The sequence below is a fragment of the Indicator indicator genome, chromosome 1 (assembly GCF_027791375.1).
Source record: "Indicator indicator isolate 239-I01 chromosome 1, UM_Iind_1.1, whole genome shotgun sequence".
NCBI lineage: Eukaryota > Metazoa > Chordata > Aves > Piciformes > Indicatoridae > Indicator > Indicator indicator.
The window spans coordinates 11,633,571-11,645,620 of NC_072010.1; the positions used below are offsets into that span (position 1 = coordinate 11,633,571).

The window sequence follows — 12,050 nt, forward strand, 5'->3', positions numbered from 1 at the left end:
CATGGAGAACAAGAAAGGTGCCTGATGACTGGAAGAAAGCAAATGTCATTCCAGTCTTCAAAAAAGGCAAGAAGGGAGGACCCAGACAACTACAGACCAGTCAGCCTCCCCTCCATCCCTGGAAAGATGATGCAGCAGCTCATCCTGGAGGTCATCTCTAACCACATAGAAGACAAGAAGGTTATCAGGAGTAGCCAGTATAGATTTACCAAGGGGAGATCCTGTCTGACTAATATGATAGTCTTCTATGAAGTTATGACCAAGTGGGTAGATGAGGGAAGAGCAGTGGATGTCATGTACCTTGGTTTCAGTAAAGCTTTTGATACTGTCTCCCATAACATTCTCATAGAAAAGCTGAGGAGATGTGGCATAGATGGCTGGTCAGTGGGGTGGATTGCAGACTGGCTCCACAACAGAGTTCAGAGGGTCATCATCAGTGGCACAGAGTCAACTTGGAGGCCTGTGGCAAGTGGTGTCCGCCAAGGATTGGTACTGGGTCCAGTTTTGTTCAATATCTTTATCAAGGACCTGGATGAGGGGATTGAGAGTACCCTCAGCAAGTTCCCTGATGATACAAAACTGGGGGGGTTGGCTGACACCTGTCAGGCTGTGCAGCCATCCAACATGACCTGGACAGGCTGAGAGCTGGGTGCAGGCAAACCTCATGAAGTTTAATAAGGACAAGTGCAGGGTCCTACATCTGGGGAGAAATAACAACAGGCACCAGCACAGGTTAGGGGCTGCCCTGCTGGAAAGAGCTCCCCAGAGAAAGACCTTGGAGTGCTGGTGGACAGCAAGTTCTCCATGGAACAACAATGTGCTCTTGTGGCCAAGAGAGCCAATGGGATCCTGGGATGTATCAAGAAAGGTGTGTCCAGCAGGTCTAGGGAAGTTCTTCCACCTCTCTACTCTGCCCTGGTGAGACCACACCTGGAATACTGTGTCCAGTTTTGGGCTCCCCAGTTGAAGAGAGACAGAGATGTGCTGGAGAGGAGAATTCAAATTCAACAGAGAGCTACGAGGATGATTAGGGGACTTGAGCATCTCCCCTATGAAGAGAGACTGAGAGCCCTGGGGCTCTTGAGAAGACTGAGAGGGGATCTGATCAATGTCTATAAATGTCTGAGGGGTGGGTGTCAAGTGGAGGGGGCCAGGCTCTTTTCGGTGGTTCACAATGATAAGACAAGGAACAATGGCTTCAAACTAGAACATAGAAGATTTCACCTCAACATGAGGAGAAACTTCTTTACAGTGAGGGTGACAGAGCACTGGAACAGGCTGCTCAGGAGGGTTGTGGAGTCTCCTTCTCTGGAGACTTTCAAAACCCACCTGGATGCATTCCTGTGTGGACTATCATAAGTGCTCCTGCTCTGGCAGGGGGGTTGGACCTGATGATCTCTTGAGGTCCCTTCCAACCTCTGATATACTGTGATACTGTGATTTTCTATACCTAGCATCTGTGTATTAGCTTTTTTAAACGACTGAGCTGCAGCTGGTGTTGAGAATACCCAGTTTCAAAAAAAACCCAAAACTAGCACAGTATAGGCAAGGGATGCCACCACATGACTAAATGAGAATCCTGTTTGTAGAACAGTATCTTTGCTTTAGGGAGGATATAATCAACAATACACAACTCTGTGAAAACTGCTAACCCTGTGTAATAGCATAGGAAAATGTGGGATTGTATTTAGAGTGACATGGAAGATTGCAAGCCTTGAGTATTTCAGTTGGGTTTTGTGTTTGTTAGGTTTCAGTTGGGTATTGCTGTTTGGTGTGTTTTAAAGTATTTAGTACCTATGAGAATGCTACATCTCTTATTTAGAAAATAATGACATGAAATTATTTCATTTATATGTTTTAGCCCATAGTCTAGTTGATTAGTTAGGGTTAGGTGATTGGTTGGACTTGTTGATCTTAGAGGTCTCTTCCAACCTGGTTGGCTGATTCTGTGATTGATTCTGTATGTTTCATTATGCTTTCATAGCTGCTATTATGTGGTGTTTTATCAAATAGATTTGAATTCCAACTTACTGTTTTGGTCTTTTTTTTTTTTTTTTTTAGTGGAACTTTAAATGGTAGAGTTACAGTTCAGAAATTTCAGACACAAATGTGGCAAAACAGTACTTTTTTAGTTTAAAAAAATCTTCTCAAAGTGTGGTTACTTTCATTTTCTCCCACTTTGCACTTGGCAGGGTGTATATATTTCCATGTTTGTGTTTAGCTGTTCTCTGGTCTACCTTTGTCTTGGGTTGCTCTTCCTGGCATCCACATTCAGACTCTCTCATTAAAGGCTGCTGTTTGCCACTACTTGGAAACTTTGCTTCATTTCCTTTCTAAAAGTAGATACAGTGTTGCTACATGTGGATCTAAGTGATTGGTAGCTGACAGGTACATGGAAAGAGAATAAAAGTAAACAAACCACTTCAGAGATTTATGGAGTGCTCTTAAAGTGGTTATACAAAAGCTGTTTCTGAAGTTTTGTACAGCTTGAATTACCATTTAGATGTGGTGAGCTCTAAATGAGAAGCTCTATAAAATGCAAAGTAGATTTCTGAATTCAATTTCAGAACAGGACTTCTTTTGCAGTCTCTGGAAGACTATAATGTATCTTGAATGGTTAGATTCTGATGTTTATGTGTTCTATTAGTTTGAGAACAGATAATAGTGCAAGAGTAAATGGATTCAGGGACTATTAGAATTATCTAGCTGGTAAAACAATTATTGTTAACTTTGGAACTATTTTTAAAGGCCTCTTACAATTCAGAAGCGTCTGTCACAAGTAATAAAATTTCTGCTGGAAGTTGGAACAAAGTTCGGTGTGGGTGAGGGGTCATTGATTTATTTGTCATTCAATTCTTGAGTTTTACCCTGATTTTTTTCTTATAGTACCAGCAAATAGAGCAACAGAAACAGGAACAGCTGGCCTTGCTTAAACAAATTGAAGAAGAGAGAGCATGTCTGGAGGCTGATTTTCTGAAGATCCAAATGCAAACCTGCTTGGAAGCAGCTAAGAAAAAAAGAGAGGAGGAGGAGCCAGGTCAGCTGATACAAAGCCACAGTGTTCCTTCCACAGACCAGCAGGACAAAGCAGAACATGAGGTGAAGAGTTGTAGAAAACTTGTGTAGTTTTTTAGTCATCCTTGTTACAAAAAATCATGATCACCATTTGCCAATTAAGAGTTTTAAATTACACCAATTAAGGGAATCAATCAGTCTTTCTTAGGTTATGAATCAGAAGTTTGTACATATAAAAGCTTCCTTTTGTCCAATGTAGAAGCTTCTACTTTGCATGGTATCACTGGACTTTGAATATTGGATTGACTTTGCATGGTCGGAAGGACAACATGTTTAAAATACCTGGTAGTAAAATCTTATTAAAGTCATATGTTGCATGTACACATCCTTCTTCAAGAGGACATAAAAAAAAAAAAAAAAGACAAACCCCCCCCACCTCTGTGTTTTTCTCCCTCCAACTCTCAAATACCTACTTAAGGATAGGAATTTATTGAGGATGTTGAAGGAATCTAATATTAAAAAAAAGAAAAAAAAACAAACCACAAACCTTGAATCGGTTGGAGAACCTTCTGAGAATTTCATTGTCTTGAAAATGCATCTATATTGGATCATTTCTCTCTACATTCACTGCTGGATACATTTACCTTTGAGCTAAGCTGCTGTAAAGCATCGATGATGGTGTATGCTTGACTTGCCAAGAGACTGTAGCTGTAGGCCATCTGTTCCAGAAACTAATTTAGCTTCATTGCCTCAGGGTGAAATCTCACAGACTTCAAATAGTGGCACAAGAGTGGCTTTTATGAACTTAGGAGAAAGAACATATATACCTTAATGCTGTTGCTTTAAACTTTTCTTTGATTTTTCTGTATGTGTGCATTTAAAATAATTGTATTTCATTAGGCTGGCAATATTGCTGGATTAGAAACTGGGAGTCCTAGAGAAGACAGCCATTTACAGATGATCCGTAATTATCAACAACGCCTTCTACAGCAAAATAGGTAAATTCCTTTATGAAATGGGGTTCTGAGTTGCCTGTTTCAAAATAACTTAGATTCCTTGATGTTTATTTTTGCACGACTGTGGAAAGATTCATGGTTTTGTTCTATTCAGGCTGCACAAACAAACCATTGAAGAAGCTAGAAAACATCTACAGGAGTATCAGAACAAATTGAAGCAAAGATACTTGTCTCCTTCTGCAACACCTCTGAGCTCTGGGGAAACAAGATCAGTTAATTTAAGGCCTGTTTCAGAACCACTTCTACAGAGGCAAGGAGTGCAGCCAACACAACACCAACCATCTGGACAAGTTCATGCACAAGAGTATGCCCGGTTGCTACCTGAGTTTTCAGGAACACTGTGCATGTTGGAGAAACCAGCTTCAAAACAAGAGCAGCAAAAGCATGCTTGTCCTGGCAGATGTGTGCAGTTTGTAGAAGCACCAAAACTGAAGCATGGAGAGTTTGGATTGCTACATGACTGTCATTCACAGGAAAAAGTGGGAATGTTGGAAACCTCAAATGATCACATCAGAGAACCATCTCACTTCCAGTTACCATCGGGGTTAGTTATGAAAGATGTTGCTGCAGTAAGAACACAACCAGAAGCACACATTCAGCACGTTAGATTTGTTTTGCCTGCAGAAGATACTTCTGAGCCTTTGGAAACAGTGCACTCATCTGAGATGATGTCTAACAATCAAATAGAGACAGAAGCTGCAGAAGAACCTCCTCTTAAGACATCCCTTGTGCCAGCATCAAAAGGATCTCATCTAATTCATCTAGCCTCAGTTGGTTCTTTGTCATGTCAGCAGGCATCTGCAGAGAGCACTGTCAAAACAAACTTTGAACAACCCCTCAATCTTTCTGAACCCATGACCTTGTCTTCTGAAGAATGTAAAGTTCAGAGTGTTGAAGAATTCTTGGTATCAGAAAGGAGAGATGCATCTTTGTTAAATTATTCTGGTATATTGAATTTAAGGGACAGAGTATTGGCCTCAGCAGAAAGCATCCAAGCTCAGCAAAACTATTTGAAAGAATTGCAAGAGCAGCTAGATGCACAAAGAGAAGCTCTTCTTTCCAGACAGAAAATACAAGAACAACTACTTTTGCAGAAGCAAGATAAATTGAAAGAACGGATGCAAAGACAGCAAGAGGCTTTGAAAGAGTTTCTGAACAAGCAGGTAAGTTCTCTAAATGCTTTGCATGGTGAGACATCTAGTAGGTGATCAAACTTAAGACGAATGCTCCCAATTAGCAGAGTATCCCATGGAGTGTTGATTGCTTTCGGTGATTTACTATAATAAAAATTTCGATTAGGACTTGTGATTTGTAATCAGTAGTACTTTTCTGTAAGCCCTAAGAGCACCATTTTGTTCTAACAGAAATAGTGTGAAGTTCTCTGCTTGGTAGCTGAACATAATGCCTATTAAAGTGGTTGTGTTGTCTGAAATATCTGCAGCTGTATTTTTCTTCAGCTCTAGAAATGCAGCCATATGTGCAAAACACATTACAAATACTTTAGCAGTACCTCAAAGGATATTTTAAGCATTTTGAATAGGTGATTTTTATAAAGCTTATCTTTTCATGTGTACCCATTAGGAAGTTGATGTGACAGCTGCACTTTTGACCTGTAATTTTCCTTCTCTGTGGGTAACAGAATAAAAATCCAAATTTATTTTTGAGTTTCTGAAGAAGCACCTTTAAAAATCATTTAAAAGCTCTGTTAAAAATACTGAGTATTCTGATCCAAGGTAACGAAAGATTGAAATAATTGCAAATAATCATTTTAGTACGTTAGTTTTATAGAGCTAAGGGAAATACCTGTATGTCCAAATGATTTTGTAATCTAAGCAAGTCTTGAATACTTGCATACTTGAACTACTTTCTCAAGTGCTCAATATTGTCCCGCATGGAATATACATATGACAAACTGACGTACAGTTGCTTCCCCTCTCCTCTCTCCCCACCTTCTAAGGTGAGACGTCTGAGCACAAATGAAAAAATGATAGAGGCACAAAAGCCTGACTGGATTAATAGGACTGACTTTTCCCAAGTCTCAGAAACCCACCAGCAAGAAAATTGTGGCAGGAGTAAATTTCACAGAACTGAAATGATTTCACAGTGCTTTGGTCCAGCTGAGGAGACTGGTAAGGCTGTACAGTATTTTTCATTGCAAGTTTTTTACATCTCAGCTGGAAAATGAGTTCTTTTCCATTTCCCAAGTTACATTATTGCAACACTCAACGTTGTTTTACAGAACAGTCTGAGAGAGTTCTATGTAGAGAACAGAAATGGAACTCTTCCAAACCACCTGTGACAAAAGTCAAGTTAGGACTTGATTTGGAACAACATGAACTTAGTGTTATACCAGAAGTAGAGACACCAAAGAGTTGCAACATTTCTTTTGCAGGTAATATCTGTCTTACCTATCTATCTGGATAGCAAATATGTAATAAATGCTCTTCTTCTTGAGAAATACAGATTGGAGAAAATCCATCTTTTCTGAATGGGCTTTGAATGATTGCTAATATATCTTAAAAAAGGCAATGTTGTCAAAGTTAGTTATAGTTGACAAAAGCTTATCTTGTCAGTGTCTGTCTAGAAAAAGATAATCAAAATTAAATTTCACCAAAAAAAGAAAACTCACTGTGATTCCATGACTGAAGTTCCCTGTTGACTTCCCTGCTGGCCAGGGTCTCTGTTGATAGGCAATTGTACAGTAATTGTGAAGAGAACTGTTAGAGCTGATAGATGGTATTTAATGATTTAGGTTTTGAGCATACTAAGAGAGTGTGAAATCATTTAAATAAGGAGATAGTATCAAGTTTCTACAGAGATTTTTAGACCCTTTTTTTTTAATTACAAAACAGATTTTAAAAACACTTAGGTGAGCAACTACACAAAGCAACTGTCAATTAGAAGTATGTTTTTTTTACACTCTACATGCAATGCTTTGTAATTCTCTGTAAGGAATATTAATTAACAGGTACAACAAACAGATATTTTCTAAATGTAAACTTTTATTTTCTTTTTTAAAATGTGAGTTAGTTTTGTTTTGTTTTTTATTGGTTTGGATAACCCAAAAAGGCTGTTTTGTGGGGTGGGCTAGGGAGAAAAGAAATATTTAAGGTGGAGGAGAGAAGCTGTATTGCCTTGAGATTTGGAAAAATGGCTGCAAGTTTTGATGTTTTTTTCTATGTGGAAAAATTAGCTTAAATAAAAAAAAAAATTAGTTAAATTAGAAATTTGTTTGAGAAATCTGTGACCTCAGCTTACTTTATTGAAATGAAGCGTTCTACAAATTCAGCAGGTTATTCTTATGGGGTATCTCAATGATTTTTGTCGAGTTTAAACCACTGCATTTCTTATACCTACACTGATTACAGATGTTTTAAATTCAGATAGAAAAGATTCTGTTGGAAGAGAAACTTCTCCTGTTGCAACCACTGGGGAGTTTGCATATTTGAAACGATACAGTCATGCTCCTCATGAAGAAGGCAGGTTACCTTCCAGCATAACAAACTACCAAGAACAAATTTGTAATGGAAGTCCGAGGCAAAGTAAACAGTCAAGTAGGTTATTACAAGAGGTGCTGCTGCTGACTGCTGAAAATTCATATGATTCAGGTAAGGAAATCCTCTTTCTTTGAGGAATTATCTGAATGTCATTCAGCACTGGTAATCTTACTGTTATTTGTACTGTATGACCTGACTTGTTAAAGAACATGCAGTGCTATTTAAATACTGTTAAAGTTGTACAGAAAGGTGGTCATTATAATAAGTGTGTGTCTCCGAGTGATTGAGCAAGTAAACTTTATTACTAATCAACAGTCTCTCATCCAGGGCATGTGCTTTGTATCTGTACCTTGCAGAACTGTCTTTTAAACGAAAAAAAAGTTCTGTGCTATCCAATTGCCTTCCCCTTACCAGCAAAATCCCACACATGCATGAGTAGCAAACTGCTGTAGAAAGCCTCAGGTGTGTTTTCCTCCCAAGGGAGATAGCTTCTGCCAAGACTGTGGGATGTTCCAGTTTGCAGCTTTATCAGGTGGGAACCCATTTTGCGCAGACCAGTGGTGTGCCTGATTCAGTACCCAGTGGTTCCTTGTATTGACACACAGGAAATTAATGCTTAAAAAGAACTTGGGAGTGTTTTAATGTAAAAGAGTAAATGTCACCTGGAGTACTGCATCTGGGTTTGGAGCCCTCAATACAGGAAGGACATGGCCCTGATGGGGTGTGTCCAGAGGAGGGCTGCAAAGATGATCAGGGGACCTCTGCTACAAAGACAGGCTGAGGGAGCTGGGGTTGTTCAGCCTGGAGAAGAGGAGGCTGCAGGGAGACCTAATAGCAGCCTTCCAACCTGAAGGGGGCCTGCAAGAAGGATGGAGAGACACTCTTTACAAAGGCCTGTCATGATAGGACAAGGGGCAATGGCTTCAGACTAGAGAAGAGCAGAATTTAGATTGGATGTTAGGAACAGGTTCTTTACTATGAGGATAGTGGAACACTGGAACAAGTTGCTGCAGAAGTGTTTGGGACCCCATCCCTGGAGATATTTAAGGTGAGGCTCGACAGGGCTCTGGGCAACCTGATCTAGTTGAGGATGCCCCTGTTGACTGCAGGGGGGTTGGAATAGATGACCTTTGGAGGTTCCTTCAACCTGGACAATTCTATGGAGAAATTGCTTAAAAATACCATTGAGGGAAAACAAACAAACAAAACCCAAACCAAAAAAAATACAAACCAGAGTGTTTTCCTTAGCTCAGGGAAACAACTTGAAAAGAATCAGCTGTTAGTTATGACAGAAATAAAAATAGTGCAATAATGTAAGGATTCTTTTAATTCCCATCTGCTCATCTGTGAGGCTTTTATTAAGAGATCACAGCTTTGAAGAGGGACTGTGTTCTGATTATTCCATAAAATAAACCGTATTGGTTTTATTTAAAAATTTGGGTTTGTTAAGAAGTGGTTTCTAAATACTCAAAATAACTTTCTTACAAGGTGATTGAAGCCTATGAAGCATGTTATGGGTAGATTGACTGGTTTATGAAAGGGCAGTGATGACTAGTCATAAGGTAAACAAAGAAAATGAGCTACTAAGAAGTTCTTCAAGAGATTAGACTAACAAGTAGATGTTTTAATTCCTTGTTCTTTTCCCTGCCTATACAAGCTTTGCTCATCTCTCCTCTTTTGGAATAATATCAACTGAAATTCTCCAGTACTTTCACTTACAATGCACTTGCTCCTCTTCAAATGTCCTGCAGAGGAAATGCAGTTCATCATCACTTTAGCTGAGAAACCCTGTGCCTGTGACTTGCTGGAAACAATTACATAAAATTTGGAAAACCTTGACTGAAGCAGTTTGAAGCTTATTACACATCTTATGACAGCATCTCATGGTCCAGTAGTTTTCATTATCCATCTAAAATAAATATACTAGAGCTGCAAAGTTTGCAGCAATTTTGCTACTTTATACGTACATCTTTATGAGCCATTCAGTTATGTAGTGTGGTCCTCCTAGCTTTGCTGGAAATTTCACCACTGTCCCAAATCTTAAGATCACTTTTTATTTAGTTTGTGAGACATCCTTTTCAGTTAGGATTTGCTAGGAATAAGTCCTTAAGCTCATTTTCTTTCAACTGTTTCCTGTAATTCTTAGAATATTCTTTTTGAAAAATATTCTTCAACTTAAGTATTTGAACTCACATTATCACTAAAGAATTTTGCCTTTTTTAAAGTACTTGAAAGAAAAGGCTTGTATTTTTTGAATAGAAGCATTGTTAGATCAGCCATTGCCAAATTAACATAAAATACCTTCATGTAGCATCTTTTTTATATTAGTGGGTATTGAGCAGTACAATGGTTTTTTTTGTAAGAGGATTAGAAAACTTCATGTGAACATCCATGTTTATTTAAAAAAAAAAAAAAGGCAAATCTTTCTGTTATTACGTATTTAAGAGGATTGTCTTCGTGAGCAGTTCAGCTACCAAAACTGTCAACAGTATTTTTATAATTTGAAGGCTGTAAATCACATTCTGGTAACTAGAATACTACCTTGAGCAAGAGAATCTGTAGTCTGGGTTAAATACAGAATTTCTGAAGGGGAAATTCTTGGTGCATTTGAAGTTGTTACTTTTGATTGTAGCTTTGAATATTTTTTTTTTAAACTGGGGATTGTTAAATTTTCTTTTTACTACTTGATTCTTGATGCATGTGTTTGCAGTTTCCCTGTGTTTCCAAGATGTAATTGTATCTCTAAAAGTGAGAGCAAAGGAGTGCTTTGTGCATGTGAGCTTTGACCTTATCCTTTGAAGTTCTTGGTGGTTTCTACCTTTGATCAAATAATGTAAAGCTTCACAACTTACAAGTTGTATTGCTTGCATTATTACAGAACCACTAGATGTGCACAAATCCTTTTAATCCCTACTTAGGTGCTTGTTCAAAATAAAGCATTAAAGATAAAAGGATAAAAGTTATATGGGTTCTTAAAAAGATAACTTGTCAAATCTGCTTGGATACTTTATCAACAAAGGTGAATTTCCTTTTATTTGAGACTTGTCCTTGGGTAGCAGGCAATTATTTTATTTTTTCTTTCCATAATTACCTGTGTTTCTTTCATCCAATTATTACAAGAAGAAAAATAACTTTAACCCTGTCAAATTAAGAGGCAGGCATGTCTGAATGTAAAATGGGTCATAAGGACTGTTCCTGGTTAGGGGAGGATGAATCCCTATGCCTGTAATTGAGTGGTTACAAATACTGCAGGAATTAATCATCTGGTTGGCAGCCAGAGAGGACAGGTAACTGTTGAAGTGATGCTGCAGTGGGTGCCTCAGAGAGGCTATGATTAGGTTTGCTGCCTTACCATGTCACTGATGCATGACAAGATGAGTTAGAAACTTTGGACAGTTGGCATTTATTATTCTCAATCCAGTTTGGGTAAAATGGGCTAATAGAATGCAAGCTGTTAATATGGAATTGCAGAGTAACCCTACAGATGAGGCAGGCAGTTGGGTGGCATAAACTTCCTTAGCAAGCCAGCCTGAAAATGACTAGACTTGATATATACATCTTTCACAATTCTCCTTCATTATGTATCAACAGGCTTGTCTCTATACATCTTTATCTTCACTGGTCCTGTTGAGCAGTGTTCCAGATGTGATTATCTTCATATATTGCTACCCTATACACAGATGTTACTACAAGCATTTTTTTTTTACTTTGTGTGTGTGATCCAAGATAACCTAAGATTTCCATTTCTTTTTAGTAATCCCAAAATTTTATCCAAAAGTCATTATTGTGACAGACTGTCATGTCCATCACCAAATTATCCAAACCACTTTGGAGTACAACTTTTTGTCTTGTTTTTATGCATAATTGGTTTTGGACTAAATATCTGGGTTTTTATATTGTCTTCAGAGTGGTTTGTCATTGTTTGTTGTCTTTCAAATTACACCCTCAAGTAATTGCTGCTATTTTACTGCAGTTTCTGTTGAGATAAAATGCATTCTGGATATTACACTCAAGTTTTTAAATACAAATTGTTCATCATACGGTGATGCCTAAGAGTTTAAAGTGTGGAAGTCCTACATCAATAGCAGCAGTCTGTGAGGAGCAAGAACCTTGCAGTATTGCTTTAGAGGGAGGATAGAGGAATGAAAACCCTTCCTTTATGAGTAACCAGAGTTTTTTTAAAGGATTCTAATGTAATAAAGTCAGGGGAGAAGCATGCTGAATTTTTAATTAAATGATTTGGTTTATAGCATGAAATTGCTACTGCTCATCCCTTGTGTTAATATCACAAGAACAATGCAAGATATTACAATATAGTAATGAAACATTTGTAGCACAGCTGTCTGTAGAATTTATATACAGGGGAAGATTAAAGGCTTGAATCCCCTCTCGCACACATCCTAAATTACTACCTGTCACTCACATCCTTTAGATAATAAAGTCATTTCTTCCAGAAAAATATCTAATTGTGAGGTAAAGGTATTGGGGAAATGGACAATTTTTTGGTGGCTTGTTGCAGCAT

At 38.3% G+C, this 12,050-nt stretch overlaps 1 protein-coding gene across 1 annotated transcript in view; it reads left to right on the forward strand.

The window, feature by feature from the left end:
• CEP295 (centrosomal protein 295) overlaps positions 1–12,050 on the forward strand; it is a 46,899-nt gene that overhangs the window by 18,832 nt on the left and 16,017 nt on the right. Inside the window, exons 12-18 of the mRNA XM_054400231.1 lie at positions 2,887–3,099; positions 3,785–3,797; positions 3,938–4,013; positions 4,126–5,194; positions 5,989–6,160; positions 6,271–6,423; positions 7,415–7,639. Coding sequence (XP_054256206.1) covers positions 2,887–3,099; positions 3,785–3,797; positions 3,938–4,013; positions 4,126–5,194; positions 5,989–6,160; positions 6,271–6,423; positions 7,415–7,639 — 1,921 coding nt within the window. The remainder of the gene's footprint in view (positions 1–2,886; positions 3,100–3,784; positions 3,798–3,937; positions 4,014–4,125; positions 5,195–5,988; positions 6,161–6,270; positions 6,424–7,414; positions 7,640–12,050) is intronic.